General features: G+C 45.9%; 1 protein-coding gene across 1 annotated transcript in view; it reads right to left on the bottom strand.

The window, feature by feature from the left end:
• The window catches only part of JAM3 (junctional adhesion molecule 3), a 41634-nt gene that overhangs the window by 9172 nt on the left and 9542 nt on the right, over positions 1-22920 (bottom strand). Inside the window, exons 2-7 of the mRNA XM_079954610.1 lie at positions 8023-8088; positions 6682-6795; positions 6321-6473; positions 5085-5287; positions 1118-1217; positions 878-1007 (exon numbers count right to left, since the gene is read on the bottom strand). Of these exons, the coding sequence (XP_079810736.1) occupies positions 878-1007; positions 1118-1217; positions 5085-5287; positions 6321-6473; positions 6682-6795; positions 8023-8088 (766 nt within the window). The remainder of the gene's footprint in view (positions 1-877; positions 1008-1117; positions 1218-5084; positions 5288-6320; positions 6474-6681; positions 6796-8022; positions 8089-22920) is intronic.

The following is a 22920-nucleotide window of genomic DNA, read 5'->3' as shown; positions in this document are numbered from 1 at the left end:
ACTTGTGTGATCCCCACATCCTGACCTGCAGCATTCCAGAAGCCCTGGTTCTCTCAGGATGGGCAAACCTGCTACAGTCAGAGCTTATCCCCCAGCTTCAAAAATCACCCCATTTCTTTTGAAGAAGGAATGTGAACACCCACCCAAAGAACAAGGCTGGTACTGGTTTCACAGGGAGATGCTTCATCACAGCTCAAACAATTTGTCCACCTAACCTAGTATTGCCAGCTCTGGCTGGCAGTGTCTCCCCAGGGTTCTCAAGTAGAAAGAGACCTTTCCCATCAGCTGGCAAACAGATCCTTTTAAACTAGAGATTCTTTGAACTGGACCTGAGACTTCCTGCATGCCGAAGAACACACTTACTTCCGGGTTTTGCCGCTCATGCATGTGCAGAAACGCAAGATGACGTCACACTCATGCGCAGAAGCGGTGAATCGCAACCCGCGTGTGCGCAGACATGCCGCTGGGGTTGCACTCTTTTCATGTTGTAAACGGGCCTCCGGAACAGATCCTGCTCACAACCAGAGGTACCACTATTGCCAAGGACTGTTTCCTTTAATGTTTCTCTCCATTCAAAGTAGGGAGAGTAGGCCATTGCTTGTGCTTCTGTCAGAAGGCAGCTGCCTATGTGAGCTGACTGTCCTGCAGCCGTTGGGAGTGCCCCTTTGTTAGAATTCTTTTACCTTGTGTAATGAGCGCTCAGTTCATTGCACCAGATTTGAGGCATTTGCTCTTTAAAGCAGTTGGCCTTACATGCAACCCAGTCCCATGTGTGCATGCAGATTGGCTTTAATCACGTGGTCTTTCGCTCCCTCTGCTGAGAGAAAATCACCTGGGGGGAAAGCAGTGAGATGAGGAATCAGTTGCTTAGGCTTACCTATTTCCATTTTGCTTGTTGTTCACAAATAATCCCTTCCTGTATGCGCAGCAGATTCCCACCGTAGTCAGCAAGAGAACAGCGAGGACCACCATGACCCCTCCAACAATCCCAGCAATGTTAAGGTCATCTGGAGGAGAAAAGACAGCCATGAACATCCAACCCCTCCCTATTTGCGGGGGAAAGACAGCATCCTGAACATCAGCAAAAAACTACCCCTGCCCCACTTCCTAGACTCACAGACTTCCATCTCCATCTCCTCGCACCAGGCATCACCCACGGCATTCGTCGCTCTACAGGTGTAACGGCCCGTGTCTCCTTTTTGCACTTCGCTGAAGACCTGCACGAATACAAGTTGTGATTCCCAGTAATAGGTGGTATTTATGAAAGCTTTCCCCAAGCACTCAGTGTGTTTCTTGTACAGTACATTCTATGAGACTGGACCCTTTCAGAATGGGGTGGGGGTGGTTGGAGGGGGGAGGTCACATATTTGAAGGCTCCTTCCATCAAAAAAACTCCCTGCATGTAGAAAAAGCAGCACTTAAAAGAGAGGAAGGTTTAAGCCTAGCATGCTTTCTGCATACAGGGACATTTTCTACATGAAGAGCGTGAAATAAATGCATACCCCTCCCATTTTCTTTGCCTCCGTTTCCTTCCTCTCATCTCCCCACTGCACTGAATTATATACCAGGAGGGGCTGTCCTCTTGCATTTTGTAAAGCACAATGCATGCCTATGGATGACAGAGTAATACCTATAATATCCCCCCCAATCTGCATTCTGAAATGGCACGGTCCCAGATGTCTGCACCACATGCCTTTCCCCCTCTGAATGTGTAAACTGGCTCTGAACTCTACCTAGAGAATTAGAAGCTACAAGCAGGGCCTGAAACAGAATGTGGCAGTGTGTACCCTTCCTCCTAATGGGAGCATTTGTTTTCAGGGATCCAGACACTGAGCTGTACCCCCTTTCCAAGGCACTCCATTCCATTTCCAACACCTGGTTTTCTTTTCCAATTGACAGGCGAACATTCCAGGGCTACTGACCATGCTTAGTCGTCAGTCAGATGCTTTCCCCAGTTTTTGTACTTCTGGAAACCTCTGGGTTCCACAGAGCCTTGCTGGTGATGCCTCCCTCCTTCTTCTCAGTGGCCACTAAAGTTCACCATTATAAAAATTGATGGGGCTGAGACCGAGAGCATAAGAAGCCGATCTGCAGGGAACGCAGAACATTCCCCCAGCCTGCCAGGTCCATGGAATGCAGGGAGCCCCAGAAATGACCTGGCACTTTGACTGTCTCTACTTGAAACGAATAATGGAAGCATTCCCCATGCTGTGCTAGGCCGGTGGTCCAGGAACGAACCAGCAACCGGTTCTCCCCTGGCAGAAAATTGCTGAGGAAGCCCTCTCTTGCCAAAGTGTAAATTGAGGCTGGCAGAGGACATCGTGAGTGCCTGCTGAAGGGACAGAAGTGTCTCCTACGTTTTGTACCTATATTTAGCACTTGGAAGAACTACTGAACATTTTAAGGAGAGAAAGATCAAAGAGAGGCTGGCAGCTCCTTCGCTCTCTTCGTGTGCAACGTTGGGAAAAAGGTGCTCCGCTACAAATGCTAGTGGGGTTATAGCATCAATTAGTAAAATGGAGAAAATGAATGCCAGCGGTGAGGGCATTTTTCCTCTCTTGTTAGTGACTGGAACTCAACAGTAACCCAATGAAACAGGCAGGCACTAAGGAAACTTTTCTCCCCTTTATTTGATGCACAATTAACTTATGGGAGTCGCTGCCACAAAATGAGGTAACAGGTGTGATCATAGACGGCTTACAAATAAAAGGACTGGCCAAACTAGTGGAGGTATGGACTATCATTTAGCTACTATGATAGCCTCACAGAGCCTCCATGCTCAGAGGCAGTCTACCTACAAATACCAGGATGCTGGGGACAAATAACAGAGGAGGATAGCTGGTCTTTGCCATCCTGTTTGTGAGCTTTCACAAAGCATCTGCTGGGGCAGGGAGTCCTCATTGTTTGAAGCAGAATACTGGACTAGATAAAAGTTCACTATGAGCCACCAAGGCAATGCCCTGTCAGTTCCCTCCAGACCCCAAGTGTGATGTATATCAGCCATTATTGCTGAGGTTTGGCCAGCTTGCCATCACCAGCTCCCATTAGGAACACAGGAAGTTGCCTTATACTGATTCATGCCCCTAGTCCACCTAGCTCTGTATTGTCTACACTGACCGGCAGCATCTCTCCAGTGTTTCAGACAGCGCTACCTGGAGATGCCGGGGCTTGAACCTGGTGCCTCCCGCATGCAAAACAGATGCTCTACCACTGAGATATGACCCTTCTCCAAAAGTGAAACACTGCTCTGAGTGACAGCCATCAAAGCAGCAACTTGAGTGCCTATATGGTTCTTTGGCCAGGCTGGGTAGAGCTGAAAGGGCCTGAGTGCAACAACATCTGGAGGGTACCAGTCTGTGAAAGGCTGACCTAAACCATAAGAATAAGCCATTAGTACAAAGAGCTTTCTTTTAGAAACAGATTTTCTTTTCAATTTCTGAACAAGGATTCTACATAAAATATAACAGCACCCAGTCTTGCAGCATTATAATATGCGTTCTGGTACGCATTAAAAAGGTAACGATTTCTGGAAAAAGGAAAAAACTCTACAGAAATAATCTCTCCTCCCACCCCCCAGCACCTGTTAATCTAGCGATTTGTGCTATTTCTAAAGTTCTTAACTACCATCCCAAAACGGTGGGCGGCAACACGATATACCGTCATTCAGTCAGAAATGAATTTGCAGCCACCGAGAAATAATATATTTTAGGTTTTGCGCTTGAAACAAGCTGGTTTCTTAAGAATAAGCATATTTCTTATTAATGATACTAATCTGCCTCTGGATTTGAAGCTTCTGTGCTCCCTTGCACGCTCAAATGATACGTTGTGCAATAAAGCACCTGGTAAAAATATATTTTGGATTTATAGGACAAACTGAGGTGCCTCTAAAATGCACAAGGGGGCACTATTAAAATGGCTGGCTGCCCAATTTTCTGTGATTTTTTTTTAAATATTGTGGGGAAAGATCTATGTTCAAGGCCAGGTGGTTGGTTAAAACAACAACCCCGCTTGGCCTCAAGTTTCTGTCACCAGGCATAGAGAAGCAGACTGTTTTTTTCAAATATCATCAACCATGAACCATCAGTCATAAATGTACAAACTTCCCATCCCATATATGAGAAAGCAGCTGAACACACCCATCCTTAAACAGGCAAAAACTTAAGCCAGACCAACTGCAAAGCAGGAAAAAGAGTTGCTACCATCTTCCTGCTTTGCTTTGCTTTGCTTTGCTTTGCTACAGCTCTCCTCTGAAGGGAGTGGAAAGATGTTGGGAGTATCCCCGGAGGAGGATCCTGAACCCACCCACAGCTGATTTGCAATAGCTGGCCTGAAACCAGCCTTATGTGTGGAGCAGGAGGTTAAAAGGGGAATAAAATAGTTGTTTATCTGCTAATTAGTGGGTCAGAGCATTGTTTGTTTATTATCTGAGCGTAGTTTGTATGGCGGGTGTGTTCTTTCATAAATGTTAACATTAGGCAATATATTGATGATGTATTGTACAATCCCCCCCCCCAATTCTTCCCTTCCCTTATGGTATTGTGGGTGGGTGGGTGTGGCTTGGAGACCTTGGGGTGAGAAGCGACTATTAAGTTTAATAAATACGTTAATTAAACAGTCCCTCTGAAACTCATTTTCCAAGAAAAAAAATGATTGTGCAAATCAAGTATGTCTGGGTACACATTTATGCACATCAGCCATATTACTTGTAACATTGTGAGCATCATAGGTAAAGGTAAAGGTGAAGGACCCCTGGAAAGTGAAGTCCAGGGGGATGCCTGTATGTCCCCACTCCTCATTGAAAATTTCCATTTCAGTGAATGTCTGAACAGGCTAATAGCATTATAATTAGGGGTGAACAGAAGACCATCCAATTCAGGGGTGGCTAAACTGTGCCCCTTCAGATGTTGCTGAACTACAACTCCCATAATCTTTGGCCACTGACAGTGCTTGATAGGGCCAACAGGACTTTTGGTTCACAACATCTGGAGGGCACCAACATTGGCTAACCCTGATCCAATCCAACACACTGCCCAAAAGATAGGACAATCCACCCTTCCTCTGCCTGCCTTCCGCGTGAGACTTACCAACGTGCCCGTTTTTGTGTTCACAGTGAAGGAGGAATTCTGGAATTTGGAGCTGGTTTTGGAGTCAAGAGGCAAAGTTTCACCATTACGGTACCATTTGTAAGTTGGTTCGGGGAAGCCTTCCTTTTCCTGGCAGTGGAGAGTAGCAGATTTACCCACGGGCACTGACTGGGGCACTCGGCACTTTGGGGCCACTGGTTTCACTGTTGGGGAAAGAGATGTCCACTAGGTAAGTCAGACTAGTTAATCATTTGCCACTATTCACATCCCACCCAACATGTGTTTCATTCATCTCTTCATGCTGAATAGAGTAGAAGCTAAACCGCTCCAAGTCGGTTACAAAATAAACACAAAGCAGCACCACTCCAATGAACACTGCAAAAAACATGCACAATGCTTGGGTGTGGTTTTGCCCCCCAGTCTCATACGCCAGAGAGCAGGGCAGCAACAGAGCAAGGCAGAGACAGGCCACAGCTGCAGGCCTCACTCTGCGCTGTAATTAGCCCCACAGATCACACCAAGCCGGCTCTCAAGAAGCATGATCTGAGAGGATTGCGAAATTGGTGATTGGTTGATTTTTAGCACATTATAAGATCAAGCTGCTTTAAACAATAACAACAATAATGGCTCCCTGCTCCTGGTCTCAGAAGCTAGGAAGACATCAAGGCTGAATAGGGGACCAACATAGCAAGCTTGCCAGGCATCAACTGCTGTCTCACTGTCCATTTGGCATCCATCAGCCCTTATCACAAAGCGGCAGAGCAGAAGTTCTGCATCCGAGCTCCTGGGACTTCGGGTTAAGAGGATTCTCAGGTGACAGGGCTGGGAGAAACCTCCCCTTGAGACTGGGAAGACTCTTCTGCTTAAAGTAGACAGCAGTGAGTTAGAGAGACTGGTAAAAGGTACTTTCATGTACTCATATATTTCTCCTTCTCCAAAGAATTTATAGCTAATATATTTTACATTTTAAAAAGCTGCATCTTAAGGGGAAATGCATTGAAAAGCACTGGAAAAGCCATAGTTTATGGGGAAATTGCTTACAAAATGTGTACAATTAAATGCAGGCTTTTTGTGCCTTTTGAAAAATCTGCACATAACGGGATGTGAAGGTCTATGGCTAAGCACCAGCGGGAATGAAACAGGATGGAAGAAAGCCATTCCTAGCACCAAGTGATTTGAACAAAAGGCATCGAATCCCTGTGTACGTGCACAGTGTGAGGATATCTAGGCTTATACCATGAACTGTCAGGTTGATGTTGATCTCAGCTCCAATATGTGTGTCTTCAGGAGCCGCAACCTCGCACCGGTAGATGCCTTTATCTGCACGGGTCACATTGTGGATGATCAGTGATGTCCTCCCATGGAGCTCTGCACGGTCCACCCAGTCTCCTACAAAAAGGCAAGGAAGAAGGGTGGAAGGTGTCCCCTGATACATCCGGCCCCCTGGAAATCTTAGTTAGCCCTCATAGCTCACAAAGCCTTAAGTGGAAACGGCAAAAAGTTCTAGGCACCCATCTGCTTTTAGAAATTTTGAACAGAAAGTTGCTCGGGGTTCAAATGAAACCTCAAGAAGAAAATTGCTGCAAACATTTCCTACCCTGCATCTTGTGATCAAAATACACGTAGCTTGTGTCCTTGCCCGCAATTTTCTTCCATTCAATCCTAGGATTGACTGTCTTGGTGGAAGTGATGATGCAGGAAAGCTCAGCACCTGCAGCAGGAACACACACAAGCACAGATTAAGAAGGAACATTTTGTCATTTATGTAACCTTTGCAGGGAAAAGCCTCACCCGGTGAAGCCAAGAACCTCGCCTTCCATCTGCCTCCGAAGTGGAGAAAAATCTGCTGAACTCAGAAGCTGCTGGACGGGAGATTGTGGACCTGAGCCAGCAAGTGAGCAGCCAACACAGATAGCAACTACTGGGAGAAAATACAAAAACAGTAGTCTAGTTCATGCCAACAATTTCTTGCAACTGGCTGGACATGCTGGGTGTGAGGTGACAGAGAGGGGTGTCTCTTAAAAAAATCAGAGGGTTGGGGTTTGGGAGAAAGTGTGCGGGGGGTGGGGTGGAACTCTCATTTTATTATAACATTTATGTATTGCCCCTTAAAGGCATAGGAGCCCTGATGAAGTTGCAATTCGGAACTGTTTGGTTCCTGCAAGCACTGGCGGGGTTGGCCAGTGTGGTGCTGGTCTGCAGCTCCACGGGCAATTCTGGCTGAGGCTGATGGGAGGTTGAAGTCCATCTGGAGGGCACCACATTGGCTGCTCCTGTCCCAATGAGTAGCTTGATGGCACCTGACAATGTTTGGCACTGAAGCAAAGCAGGATCAGGCCTGGTTAACATCCAGGTGAAGACTGGCTTTCCTCACCATCCAGTTCTTCAGAAGGGTCATAACTCAGTGACTGCACACGTTTTGCATGCAAAAAGTCCCAGGTTCATATCCAGGCTTCTGGTTCAGTTTACACACAAGCCAAGGCATGACTTGGTGCAGAAGCATGGACTCCTGGAGAGTAGATCACAGTAACTTCAGCCTTCTTCCAATACTGCTTCTGTTGCACTGCTGTGAGCCAAGAATTGCTTTGGCTTAGGCTGCGATCCGAACCCAGGCTCGTGATTTGTCCCCAACCCAGAACAAACTTTGGTTGCAGCTTGTGGTTTATCGGGAACAAGACGAACCATGAATCTGGTTTCGGCCTGCACACTAAGCCAAGCCATGGCTTGGCTCACAGCAGCAGCAGGACCAAAAGAGGAGCAAAGCGGCCACTATCTCCTCTCCAGGAGCCCCCATGTTCGTGCTAAGCCGTGTTTTGACTTTCTTTCAGAGACTGTGAACAGCCTCTGCTGTTCAGTGTAGACAATATTAAGCTATGTGGAACAAAAGTATTGACCGCAAAAAGTAGCTTCCAATGTTTCTTTGCCTTGCCACACTTACGGTAAAATTCCTGCACCACAGGGTTCAAGTCAGTGGAAAACAGCTCTACGGCCAAGATTCTGTAGCCTATGAAAAACAAACAAGCGGCAGCATAAGAAACAAGAAAGGCACCTCATACGTTTCTGGCCTGGAAACATTCACTTGAAGCTCTCCACCACCCCATTAAATCCCTGAAAATAAAAAAGGGGCGAGTTTAGCAAAATCTGTTGTAATCCTTGCTGAACCACCTACTCAGATTTATATTTAGCAGGGTTAGGGTGGTGGTAGTTATGTACAATTATATGATTCTGCTCTGCAACAGGTGGCCCAATACTAATTTAATAGAAGATAAATGATTGACTTCTCTTCCACTTAAAGATATAGTAGCAGGAAAATAATTGTTCTACAATATGTCATCAACAGTTCAAATTAGACCTCAGCACCTGCAGGGTGTGAAATAGCAGTCTGTGCACTGCATGATGCCTTAGGTGGTCATGCATGTGCATTTATATTGGGTGTGAAATGTTGTTTAGCCTGGCAGACCAGGTCCTTAGCTCCCCAACGGGACATCAGGAAACTTGCTTCCTTTGCTGTGCAGCTTAAGTTTAAGCCATGCTGCAAAGGAGGATCCCAGCTGATCCAAGCAAGGCTTGATCACAGCATTCAAGCCAGGCTTTTGGCGGGAAAAGGTGGTTGGGATTGATAGCTGTTGGCATCCAACAACATCTAGAAGGTCACAGGCTCCTCATCCCTTGGTTACAGGAACCTGATGTAGATACCTCACTGAAGCTAAGCAGGTCTAAATCTGCTTATCTAGGAACCCCAAGTATACCACCCTTTTGTTCCATCGTGGTAGAAGTAGGATGTAAACGTAACAAATGGGGGGGGGGGAATGAATTAGAAGATGGAAGCGAAGAAGGTAGCCAGCACTGTATTACTGTATGCTCAGCACTTCAAAAACAGGCTCCAGGCCACACAGAAGCTCCTTTCATTCCTCCAGCTTTGATTCCAATCTACGACTTAAGAGAATCTGTCTTTTTTTATACCCTCACTTTCCTCCCCCTTCTGAGGTAAATACATCTCGCTAATCCCAGCAAAAATCCAAGGCATTAAAGCAACTCGCTGAAAAGAAGCCCCAGAGTAAGCAGAGGAAAATCCCTCTGAACTCCTCCTGACATTTTTACAAAGATGTCACCACAGAGACCAGGCAAGGAGAGAGGCCGTTTTGCTCACTGTATTCCACATGTCCTCTCCCGAAGGGAGGCTGCCAAGCAAACACTCTTCTGACCTAAAGAGTTACATAGTGCTTTTTGGAGAGCTTGAGCAACTTGCCAACTCTGGTGGTGAATCTGTGGTGAAATCCCAGCAAGGGGGGCAGGAGATTTGTGTCCGGCATTTCCTCCTAAGAAGCTCAAGGCAGCCTAGCTGGGTATCTTCCCCCTCTTTCCCTCTATTTATTTTCACAATACCCTTGTGTGAGGTACATTAGGTGGGGAGTAGAGCTGGGCGATGTATTGATAAATTGTCTGAATCTGGTATGGCGTTCAGATCGCGATACTGGTTGTCAGGCAATTTGAACTGGCAATGCATTGCAGCTCAAATGGCCTGCAGATGACAAAGGTGCAGAAAGACAGACAGACAGACGGAGCCTGAGAAGGTTGTGGGCGAGCACCTTCACGGACTCCGTCTGCCTGGCTGCACCTTTCAAATGCCACAAATCTCTTTTTTATTTTTGCCACGAACAGTCCAATATGACTTATTCTCTGGTAATAATATATTCATTATCCAATAGCTGTGAGGATGGAGTGAAGAGCCACTACTGCAGAACACCCCAAGTCCTACTTAGCGCAACCTGAGAACCTCTAAGGCAAGGGAGTCTAGCACTACTCGAGCTCTGGTTGCTTCAGTTTAGAGCACACCCAAAGTGTGACAGAGTCACAGGATCACTGGACACAGTGCAGCTCATTGCTCTTTTGGCTGCTGCTCTGTGGGCAGCGCAAGCGCCTTTCAGAAAGAGTGAGTGATACAAATCAAGGCATCCAGGCCATGTCAAACTGGACACGCATGCACATCGAGGTTTTTTGCAGTGGCTTGCTCCAACAACTGTCCTGTGGCATTGAAAGCACTGGCATGAGAACACAGACTTGTCCCTTTCTGCCTGGATCCACCCCAGAACCATAGTTGTCAACCTTCCCCTTTTTTGCGGGAAATTCCCTTATTCCAGTGCCGTTTCCCGCTGCTATCCCAGATTGTTAGATATACCGTAGACTGTCCCCGGGACAGGTGAGGCTCCTGATCCCTTATTTTCAAGGCTGCTGATCCCTTATTTTCAAATTTGAAAGTTGACAGCTATGCCCAGAACGCAAAAGTTTTTGAACCAGCTCTTGCATGGCACTACATTTTAAATTCAATTACTCTAAACTGTTGAGCAGGCCAGCTCTTACCTGCTCCCAGAGGTACTATCTAAGCTTAGTACTGACAGCACCCAGCAAATAAGAAGTGTGTTGCAGCCCCTCCTATCAGATCCCATCTAGGTATTGGGTGCACTGCAAAGATTACAGGGTGGCTCCCTTGTTCAGGGTTGTGGCAAGGATGAAAGTCGGGGGACCCACCTTGAAATATAAGATGCAATACATAAATTAATGTAATACATAAATTAAAAATTCTCACTATGGACTGAATCACCCCTTGCTCAACAAGAGCAAAGGACTACCGCTTACAAACGAACAACCACATAGGAAACAGAGTCACCCTGTACACTGATAAGGAGTTATAAAAAGCCCACCCTCCCACTACAGCCTAGCAGCTTCAAGAAAACACCCCATCCATCTTTGCTGCAATTACAGGACACCCACACTTGCAAGATTTTTATTTTTACCACCCACACGCAGCAGCAGGACACAATCAGAGGCACACGTTTCTCTCTGCTTGCTTGTGATGGAGGCAAGGACCCCACAGGGCCCTGCCAAACAATTAAAAAAATAAAAACCTGTCAACAGGTGGCAAGACACGCATGCAACAAGAGAGGGCAAGAACCTGCCAAGCAATGAGCAAAAAGTTTGTTGTGGCATCCTCCTCTGCTCCTTCTCCCATCCTTCCCTTTTCACATACATATGTAAAAAAACCCAAAAAAACTGCCTTGCTGAACCCACCAGGTTAGATCTCCAAATACAGCTGGCCAGATGCTCCGAAAGCTCATTAGCAAGGCATGCAGGCAACAGGTGCTACACCAGCCTCATCTGACTCTCCTTTTGCAAGCAGAAACTCCTCTACCAGCATATCTTGTACTGTCCACCCTCCTTTTTTTGCTTTTTTTATTTTGTTAATGCTACTGCCTCCTTTCCTCCCCCACCCATGCACTAGGGTTGCTGATGGGAAGCAGGAGGGATTGGGCAGATGGCAACAATAAGGGTCAGCGGCCGGAAACATCAAGGGAGACAATGGATTTCCCCCCAGTTTTGTTTAGTTTTCTCACATGCAAACACAGCATCCCCCAAACCGGGCTCACTGGTTTCTTTTTGTACTGGGGGGGGGGAATCTGAACAGCTAGGATCAGGAGAAAGGAAAATTCCAATTACATGCAAGAGAAATCGACCAGATGAGTATCAGTTTTGGGTCACACCTGACAGGATCTGAAACGGGGCTAGTAGCTCTTGGTGGAAATCTGTGGGGGGGATATTTGGGGAGGGGCTTCTTTCACTATTCAGACCCCCAGCCACTGAAAAACCTAGAGGGGGGGAAACAAAGATAATGGTGGCACTTTTCCCTCCACCCTTTTTGCTGGTTCACACACATATATGTAAATTCCTTGTGGTTTGCAACATTCAGTGGTGCCTTATATATGTAAACGTGTCATCCCTGTGGTGTAGTGGTAAATTTCCAAATGCTCATCATGCCAACCCCCACAGCCAGGCCGCTAAAGAGAGTCCCCCAAAAATTAGGCAGATGTGCTGATATGTTGATGCATGCACACAAACAAGATACACACCCAAAGCACAGCAGCACATAGCACAATATCCAGTTTATTAGGGTCAGTAGACTGCAATTTTAAACACAATGGTGCTTACTTCTGGGCTGCCATAGGTTCAACTTGAAAAAGCACATGGAGCTTCAAATGTAACCTTTAGCTTTTAATTGGAAATGCAAACCATCTTGCAAAGACTGTTACTACTTAAGTTGGTAGCACAAAAGGAAATAAATGTACAGCCTCCAATTACTATTTTCTCCATTCTCCCAATGTGTTCTATGCTCATCTCACAAATAACAGTAAAACTTGAAAGCCTCATTATCACCTCACTCATTTTCCAGGGCCCAGAAAGTCTGTAAATCATCCCGATATTCCAGAAGATGCTCTGATAGGTCACATAATCACTCCTGCTCTGAAAAAAACACGTCCTGGAATCAGTATCCCCACCCCACCCCTAGTCTTGCGATTGCAATCCAATATACCATCGGCCATCACAGTTCAAACACCATAAACGAAACGAAACTTTCATGTTACCTTCTAAGCAAGGCTTTTCGATTAAGATAGCTTATGCATTCATCTGCCAATCACCAAATGCATCATGATGGACAGAGAAATCAAGTGTGAACTATAAAAAGCAAAGGTAGCCATGTTGTCCCATAAGGGGGGGAAAACCCAAAATCAACAGTTGGGCGATGTTTTCTTGCCCAGTTGTGGATTTTGGAAGTTTTATCCATTATAAACTGCAAAAGATGTCATTAGTCTGCTTCAGCTCAGATGGGCAAAATGCATTCCTGCCTGTGCCAGCACTTCGCAGGATAAACTCTCTCACACACAGCAAAATGCGAAAGCGGAATGTCTTCAGTTCAAGGACAATGATCCTGTACACTTCTGGCTTTTCAATATTCGTTAGTGTGTGCCTGAGTTCCAAGCAATAACGAAGGACTAAAATGTCAACGTTTAATCCCCAATTCCTATGCGTACTAACCTCCTGCATCCCTTTTTCTACCCATCACAACGATGGAATCGCAAAGTGTCAGTGCCGGACTGCAAGGCTGCAACTTCTCCCTCTCTGGGGTAAAATACAAGATGCAAAGCTTAAAGGGGTCAGCATTCTTGGGCATCTGCCAATGCCTGCCCCAAGCCCCCCTCTTGTTACTTTTTTCTAACCTTTAAATCCAATCAGCGTGAGGCAGCTGGGTCTAGCCGCCTTTCCATTTCCCACAATGTCCCTGTCCTAGCATCACTCTGGTGCATTAGTAAAGCTGCCACCCCCTACAGGTAAGGCTACCAAAGATAAGTTTACCCAGAGTCCGCAGCATTATTATTACTTTAAATCAAGAGTGGCAATACTCACTGGCATTAATCATGTTCAAATAACTGTGCACACATGCACATACACATTTTGTAGTGTGAGAATCAAAGCTGGCCCATTCTCACATGAGGTGGTAAAAAACACAGGTCTTGGGGTTTGCACTGCAAAATTACATGCCCCTCCCCCAAGCCTCCCGCAAATACAGTGGTACCTCGGGTTAAGAACTTAATTCGTTCTGGAGGTCCATTCTTAACTTGAAACTGTTCTTAACCTGAAGCACCACTTTAGCTAATGGGGCCTCCTGCTGCCATTGCACCGCCGGAGCACAATTTCTGTTCTCATCTTGAAGCAAAGTTCTTAACCCGAGGTACTATTTCTGAGTTAGCGGAGTCTGTAACCTGAAGTGTATGTAACCTGAAGCGTATGTAACCTGAGGTACCACTGTACAAAATCATATTGAAGGGAAGAGGAAGAGCTGTAGTGTGTGTGTGTGTGTGTGTGTGTGTGTGCGCGCGCACACACACACACACACACACACACACATGCAAAGATCTTTTCTGGGCTCTTTTGTTGTCTGGAAAATATTACAAATCAGATATTCATGCCAAGAACCAGAAATCCATCAGAATAATCTATGATAGGAACATCAACAGCAGGAAAAGAAATTGTTAGGAAACAAAAAGAGCTTTCAAACTGAAAGAACTTGGGAAAATGAAAAGTATTTCCTACTCAGTTGTGGACCCCACCCCGCCTGACACTCCTATATTAGGGCTGTGTTCCCTGCCAGAAATCCCATAATTAGTCTAGCATGAAAGGAGTTAAAAACTGCTTCACCAAAGCGAAGTCAAAACAGAGCATTTAGCAATAGAGACAAATTCTTCCAAATCCTCAAGCTCCTTGTCCCCTTGCTCTCTCCTGCTATTTTTAGCCTAGTGTTTTCCAAATGTGCCAAGTGTTCCTTATGTTATCACTGTCAGAGGCCCCCTTTTCCCACAGTCACTCGGCTCGCGCCCTGGAATGAAGCAAAACTACCCCTGCATTCATGGTTCGGCCTCAAATGTTGAGGTGCCGTCATTCCTTCATTGTGAGCAAAGGGCATTTCACCAAATCCACATCAGTGATTTGATCACGTTTATTTGACAGTTAATTCTAAATGCATGCATAACCCCAGTCAGCAACTAATTATTAACCTGGCCACGTTTTGAATTGTAAAGGGATCGTAGGAAACTGCATTATACTGAGCAAGACCACTGATCTATCTAGACCAGTACTGCCCACACTGATTGGCAGCCGCTCTCCAGGATTTCAAGCAAGGGACCTTTCTATTCCTATCTTATTAATTCATTGCATTGCATTGCATTGCATTGCACTGCACTGCATCCTTTTCTCCAAGGACCTCAAGGCGATGTACGTGGTCCCTCCCTCCTCATTTAATCCCCACAACAACCCCGTGACGTAAGTTAGGCTGAGAGACAGTGACTGACCCAAGGTCACCCGCTGAGCTTTGTGGCCAGAGTGGAGATCTGAGCTCTGGTCTCCCAGGATTTTAACCACTACATCACACTGGATCTCTGGAGATGCCAGAGATCCAACCTGGGACTTCCTGCATGCAAAGCACTAAGTTGCAGCCTTCCTCAGGACAGCTGAAGAGCAGACACAGCTGCCAACTGAGTCATTCTCACGCGAACTGAAGTGGCACAAAGAGCCAGTGTGGTGTAGTGGTTAAGAGCGGTAGACACGTAATCTGGGGAACCGGGTTCGCATCTCCGCTCCTCCACATGCAGCTGCTGGGTGACCTTGGGCCAGGCACACCTCTCTGAAGTCTCTCAGCCCCACGCACCTCACAGAGTGTTTGTTGTGGGGGAGGAAGGGAAAGGAGAATGTTAGCCGCTTTGAGACTTCTGAAGGGGAGTGAAAGGCGGGATATCAAATCCAAACTCTTCTTCTTCTTCTTCCCACCACGAACAGCAACGGTGTTTTTGGCACAGAGGCCTCCCTCCCTGCTTTGTGCATCACAGCTATGGAGGCTTGTAAACAGCATCTTGTTCTCACAGTGGCCAACCAGATGCCTGTGGCAAAAACCTGCAAGGAGGACCAGAGCACCAGAGTCCTCTCCCATCGTTTCCAGCAACTGGTCTTCAGAAGCATTGCTGCCTCCAACTGTGGAGGCAGGAGGCAGAGCATAGCTACTGTGGCTAGTAGCCGTTGACATCCTTCGCCTTCGTGACATTTGTCTCATCCCCTTTTAAAGCCATCCAAGTTGGTGGCCATCACTGCTTCCCATGGGAGCTTGAAGAAAACTTGAAGCGTCTCCACCTCCATCGTTCTGCCCGGGCACTGAGGTCCAGCGCCGAGGGCCTTCTGGCAGTTCCCTCGCTACGAGAAGCCAAGTTACAGGGAACAAGGCAGAGGGCATTCTTGGTAGTGGCACCCGCCCTGTGGAACGCCCTCCCACCAGATGTCAAAGAGAAAAATAACTACCAAACTTTTAGAAGACATCTGAAGGCAGCCCTGTTTAGGGAAGCTTTTAACGTTTAATAGGTTATTGTATTTTAGTGTTCTGTTGGAAGCCGCCCAGAGTGGCTAGTGAAACCCAGCCAGATGGGTGGGGTATAAATATTAAATATTAAATAATAATAAATTATTATTATTATTATTATTATTATTATGTCTTTGATCCGTCCTGAATCTTCCAACTTTCATCTTCATTGAGTTCCAGTGCTACAAGAAAGGGAGAAAAACTATTCTCAATTCACTTCCTCCATTCCTTGCATAATTTTATAGGACTGTGTTCTATAAAACGTGTTGGATATGACTGTTAATAAAATAAAATAAAATAAAATAAAATAAAATAAAATAAAATAAAATAAGAAGACAATGCAGCACAGTCAAAGCCTTATTTGCAGTCCGCGCTGGGAGTGATCGTTTTGACAGGGCTGGGCCTGCCCTTGCTCTCTCTCACAGCATCAAGTTCAGCAGAGGTCTCGACCGTGTGAAATCACCACGCAATATTTGACATCTGTCTTTGGTGGCAGAGATGCACGCAGCTGGGAATGTGGGCACCTCTCCCTTTCGGTTTCCTTTGCAGCCTCCGCAGCTGCGAGGCTTGAAGGACCGACATGTCCTTCTTCTCTGTGGCGTTTTCTGCAATCTAACACAAAGGGATGCCCTTATGCCACATCTCCCTGGGCCAAGGAACTAAGGACAACAATGGGGCCTTCTATCTGGCGTCGGATCATAACGTCACTTCCGCCTCACAGGGTGGTGTGAGAGAGTTTAGCGGTTTTGCAGAGATGGCAACGTGCACTAGGTCTGTGTGGGGAATCACGGTCCTCTCGGGCCTCATAAAGAAGAACATTTCACCACAAGTTCTGCCACATGGCTGCACCTGCTGTGTGGTAACATTCAGGGTGGTGATTCAGACAACCAAGTTAACCCTGGAGGTAACCAGATCGATTGTCTGTATGGGTTCTCTGACAACAAGATCAACAAGAAGGCATTGTTTGGGCAGGCTCAGCTTTTCCCATGAGTGCAGCTCTCCATGGTGAGAAGTGGCACGTGCCAACATTCTCACTTCTGCTCCACTGAGTGATCTCCGTCCCATATGGAAGATGACATTCCAAACAGTCTGAGCTCAGATGCTACTGGACAGAATCCACTGTGGGCATCACCAAAGACACACTCCAAAGTGAAATGGGCGAAGCAGGCCATGTGAATAATGCATGAACTCATCTGGTAAGGGACGTCCTCTCCTTCCGATGGCCTGTCACATGTCGGAGCTCTCCTCTACTTGGAGCCCTCCTAGGAAAGTGAGCAGATCTGGGAAGCTCAATCTAATTATGAGGAGCTAATGAGAACCGACCTGCCCTTAAGATACCCAAGGCCGACTCCATGGCACTCGCGGTACAATCAGGGCACCTGACCTGGAATAGCAGGACAGCTCAGCAGGTCATATGGCCAAGGAGCCCAACTTGATTAGCGCTAATTCAATTGTGCCTGGGCGCCTTTCTTAGGCCCACCAAGGTAGTAGTACTCATCCCCTCCCTTCTTTCTCCCCCCAAAATTATAATAGCAGTTATGTTTCAAGGTGCCAAAGCACTTCTTACTCAAGGCCGTTTAGTGAGTTTGTGGGTAAGGAAGGGCTGCCAGGTTTTAACTGTTCCAGGGCCTTCAACACTCGCTCAATACACAAAAATTAAGGAACTTTAAGCTTTCCTTATTATTTTATCCTCACGCCAGGAAAAGCTTTGTTCTATAAACTTCTATGTTGCTGTTAAAAACCGAGCTGAAGAGCTAGGAAAATGTTGGCAACCCTTCCTTCGCTGGAGCAGGAGTTCCTCCTAGCACTAACACGGAAATTAATGTCAAAACATCTGCATTCTCACTACATAAAACAACTGCATGCCAGTGCAATGCAGCTACTGGCCGTATCTGGCGAAATAAAAGGGAAATTTGGGGTTAGGTGGCACAAAGCAGGGCAGGGCAGGGCATTGAAGGAGTAGCAAGGGGCTGCCACAGAGGATTTAGCAGCAGATCCTACATTCCATTGCTCATGGGAAAATATGAAAGAGGGTGATGGGGCAAGTCTTTATTTTGAAAAAAATAACCATCTCCAGAATGCAGATGGTGCGATGGGAATGTTTCAGCTGCTGCCTTTCTCCCAGTCAGGCAGCTGTTGAAAAGTACAGGAGCCCAGTCAGGAAATGGGTGGGAATATTGCAGTCAAACGGCAAAAGGGTCGTGGTGGTGGAATTAAGCGATGCGGTTAGGTAGCAAAATTCCACCATCTTCCTTTCACAGGGGATGCTGTGAGGCTCCATTATACAGAAACAATGCAATGACTCAAGGAATCACTGCTCTATACCGGGTGTCCCTCTCTTAGCCACCCACCAGCTGCCCATCGGAGATGTCAATGAGATAAGTAACTACACAACTTTGAGAAGACATCTGGAGGCAGCCCTGTATAGGGAAGTGTTTAATGTTCGATGTTTCATTGTGTTCTTATATCTGTTGGAAACAGCCCAGAATGGCTGGGGAAACCCAGTCAGATGGGTGGGGTACAAATAATAAAATAATAATAATAATAATAATAATAATAATAATAATAATAATTATTCCCTAGGTAGGGCTGGGAAAGGCTTATCTATGAAGCCCTAGAAAGCCTGCCTGTCTGCCTGCCAATTTACATAACTCTGAGTTTGATGGATAAGCAAACACACTCCGTATGAAGGCAACTTCCTATTTTGCTTGCGAGAAGGGCTGCAGCTCAGTGACGCACACTGATGGTCCCAGGTTTAGGCCCTGGCAGCATCTCCAGGTAGCACTGAAACCCTGGGGAGTGGCTACTAGTCAGTGCACACAATACTGGGCAAAATGGACCAATGGTCTGGCAGCTTTCTATGTTCCTATCTCCACCTTAGTGGTGTGGACGTTTTTAGACTGAAATGCACACTTTAAATAAAATAAGGATGGCCTCTCTGGTTAAGAGGCCATCTGGCAGAGAGGAATAAGTAAGGGGTTTTTGTAATGCTTCACACCCACCCCTTGCTTATCTCAGGGCTAGTAACCAAACCACAAGCAAAGGAAGTCTAGAGTAGGAAGAACAGTGAAAAAGTAGCCCACAGATACAAAATCGCAGCTTGAGGGAATGCAGTACAAAATGTTCTGTACCAGACACAGAAAAGCAGAAAAAATTATCCAGCTTTCCCCCTCTTTCTTTTAAGAAAACTTCAAAGGGCTTATCCACCCCCCCTTCTCCCAACCCCAAGTGGGAGAGAAGCTTATTAAATCACGCTGGGACTTTGGGTGAGGACAGCTGGCCTTGAGTCTGGCATATCAGAAGAAACTTTATAGAGAGAGGAAAGGAACACGTTAGCAACCAGCATCAAACATGCACAGAGTCATGCACAACACACCCACAGAAGAGAGGCACGCTCTGGCCCCAGGCAGGCAACGCATAGAAGGCTACCTCAGCAGCCAAGTGAGATAATCTAGCCTGGGATTCCTCTACACCTCCTTGATGGCAGAACGAAAGCATTACATTGTAAAGTCAAGGCTTTCCGAAGATAAACAGCCTCCATCTGGAAGGATTACAAAGGGCCTGGGCCACGGAAGGCTTAGAGGACATACCAGTCAGCAAGCTAGAGAAGAACTTCTTTTGCTTCCCTCAAAACAAGAGCAGAATAGGAGCAGGGAAAACTCCCAATTTCACCTCAATAAAATTAAGTCCAGTGGCAGCTAAGATGCTTCCACTAGTGGGATTGCTATCCACCGTTCACCTTCCTTTCTTTTGTTGGTGACTCCAGGATGCAGAACCTGCGACCCTCCATCTGCTATTGTCCTTCAGTTCCCATCAGTTCTGACCGCTAGCCAGGCTGGCTGGTGCTGATGGGAGTTGGGAGGATCACAAGGTGTCCAGCATCCCTGATAAGACACCGTCATTCAGTCATTGCTATTGTGGATTTTCTGTTCTCAGACCACCTAAAGCCCAACTATTTTTTTCAGAAGAACGGAAGTCCACAACCACCATGGGTATAAGAGCCCTTTGGGCTACTCTTCCAACTGTTTAAGAGGTAGAGGTTTTTGATTTGGCTTGGTAAATCTGAAGAGGCAACATCTTCCAGGTCAGGCCACTTGGGAATAAGGATCTATTCAGTGCTATTTTTCTAGAAAAAAGAGGTGCCAAAACTCACCATAAACGTCTCCTTTTTTTCTCTTATAATAGCAACCTACCTGAGAGGTGCTAGAACTGAGTTCCAGTGAGTTCTGGCTGGGGACCCCCCCCCCCCCCGTATTTACCCCAGAGTTGACATTGATCTTCCAATTTGTTTTCCCATTAGTGATTAGGCTTTATGGTTATCAGTGGTGTTGGCCTGTAGTTTAAAAGAGCAATATATGTGGGTCGCCATGACCCGAAACAAGTCCTTGCAGTCTTCACTAGTTCCCTCTGCTGCCCCGTTTTCTTGAGAATAGTGAGGGTTACGTTCTGGGGCCCCATGTCCATAAACAAAAACCGTGTAAGTGGGGAACACCCTCTAAAAAGCCTCCGAAACACCATGTTTCTCCTGCTCTCCAACTTTCTCTCCACACAACTCTCGAAGTTCTGGGGCTGGCTGGAGGACTCACAGAAAAGAGGCTGCTGCTGTGCTACCCCACATGCCAGCTGCTAGGCAGGGAGGCTGAGCAGCCTAAACAAAGCCCAGCTGTACCTCCAGTCTCTCTGGGGCTTCCTTTGCCCTCACTGAAGTCCTCCTAAGGCTACAGGGAGGGTCTCCTCATAAGCCATGAAGAATCTCCAGCTGTCTGTCTCCCGCCATTTCCTGGTTTGAATCTATCAATTTGTTTATTTCCTGGCGCCACACGTATATGCAGTTGCGCGTGAGTCGGTTGTGCATAAGGGGGGGGGGGATGCCTGTATAACAAATAAATGTCTACGGTCACTAAAATTTTATTTATTACTACAGCAGCATCCCAGAATGCAGAAATTAAGCACAAGATGCTCCTCACCTTCATCTGCATGCCTGATGTCTTGGGGTAATTTGTGAGTCTTAAGTGAATAGTTCCCCTTTGAGATTAACTTGTATGACTAACTGTGGCATATGTTCTTAAGCACCTGCAGGATCACGGCCTTGTTTCCTAGAGTTCACAACCCAGCTATGAAATCTTTCCCCAGGCTAAACTTGCTCTGTTATATATAAATACAGCTTTGTTAATTTTAAAATACCTGTTTGCCTAGAGGATATATATATATTGGACAGAGTTCTGGTGCTCTTTTTATATTAAGAGAGGCAAATAAAATATAATTAGTTTTATGCCGCCACTCCTCTGTTCCAGGATGGGAAATTATTCCAGAAATCTGATCTTTTGCAAGAGATAATAAGAGGCCAAGGTATTATTATGGAAAAGAAAAGAAAACCACACCTACCCACATTAAATATCACACTAAAAAAAACTGTTCACACATCGCAGGAGGTCACGAATATAAGAATCGCCTTGATGAATCAGAAGAAAGTCCATCATTGGGTATGTTCACACTTCATGCGATAAGTCAGAGTTGCTGGGTTCTTGTGAATGACAATGATTTGGGGAAGAAAATTTTCCATTGCTTGAATTTTGACACAGAAGATTTGCTATGTCTTAACTTCATTCATAACAATGAATGGCTGTCAATTACAAATACAATTATTAGGAAAGATTAACATTTCCAAAGCTGTAATTAATGTTTTTTTTCCAGGTGATTATCACAAGAAGGATGTGAATCAGCGTATATGCACAATTCTTCAGGTTGCTAAAATATATTGGTGTGCCAACAATTTTCAATGATTTGCATTTTCTTAAATAAGAACAATGGAAGATTTTCCCAAAAAAACCCTCACACATCACTAGTAAATGAGCACTACGGTTGTATACATAGTCCAATCATTCCTTTTTTTCTCCCCAGCACAAGCAGGAGAAATAAACCAGGAAACTGCATTTAAGATAGAGTCACTATGATGTTCACATTTTGTTATTCCTTTAACAAGTCAGGAAGGATCGCCAGCCAGCCTTGAGCCACGGTTTTTTATTGGCTTACAAATCCTAGCTTGATGGGGAGAAGCAAATCATGACATCAGGTCCAGATGTGACAGGAAGCCAAACTTAACTGCAACTTCTGGTTTTGTTTCTCTTGCTCATTCTAAGCAGCAAAGTGGGTATGCTTTCATGGAATCATAGGGCTGGAAGGCACCCCAAAGGCCATCTAATCCAACCCCCAGCTAAAGAATCCCAGGCAGATGGTCATCCAACGCTTGTTTAAAAACTACCACCTTCCAAGGGAGTACGTTCCACTGTCAAACAGTGATTGGTATCAGCAAGTCTTTCCTACTATTTAGTCAAAATCTCACTTCTTGTCATTTGAATCCATTGGTTTACACCCAATGGATGTAAGCATTTTCTGTTTTCTGGAGCATGTGACAGCCTTTCATATATTTGAAAATGGCTGTCCTATCAGCTCCAGTCTTCTCTTCGCCAGCCTAAGCACACCCAACTCCCATTGGGTTGCATGTTCACAATAAACCAGGGTAAGCCAGTAATTCTGGTTTAGTGTAATGTGCAAATGTGGCAGTTCTGTATTCAACAGTAGATGCCAAATATATCTGAACACCTACAACCAGGACAGGAAAGCAACAGCCCTCTCCTATTGGCTGTCTCTGCACCTAGTATTCAGAGGTTTTTGCTGCCTCTAGATCTGGACATTCCATATAGATAGATTTTGGCTGCAAAACACAATAAAAGAACCGATAATGGGATGTGGCCATAGCTAACATCTAAGTATAATATTCAGTAGATCTTTTAGAGGAAAACGACTGGGAGGCAATTATATGCATGTTGAAAAGGTTGTCATTTCTCCGAGATGAAGGATAAAAACAGCCGCTACTGATTTGCAAATGTTAAAGGGGTGTTTATTTTGAAATGCTAATTTTAACCACTGCTGTGGATGAGTTGCCAACACACTGCGCACACAGCATGAGGCAGGGTGTAGCTCAGTGGCAAAGCATCTGTATGGATGGGGATGGTCCCAGGTTCAGCCCCCAACTTCTCCAGGAAGGACTGGAAAAGATTCCTGCTTGAAGACCTAGAGAGCAGCAGTCAAGACAGCAGA

The sequence above is a fragment of the Podarcis cretensis genome (assembly GCF_951804945.1).
Source record: "Podarcis cretensis genome assembly, chromosome: 15".
Taxonomy (NCBI): domain Eukaryota; kingdom Metazoa; phylum Chordata; class Lepidosauria; order Squamata; family Lacertidae; genus Podarcis; species Podarcis cretensis.
This window is presented reverse-complemented; position numbering and strand designations above follow the sequence as displayed.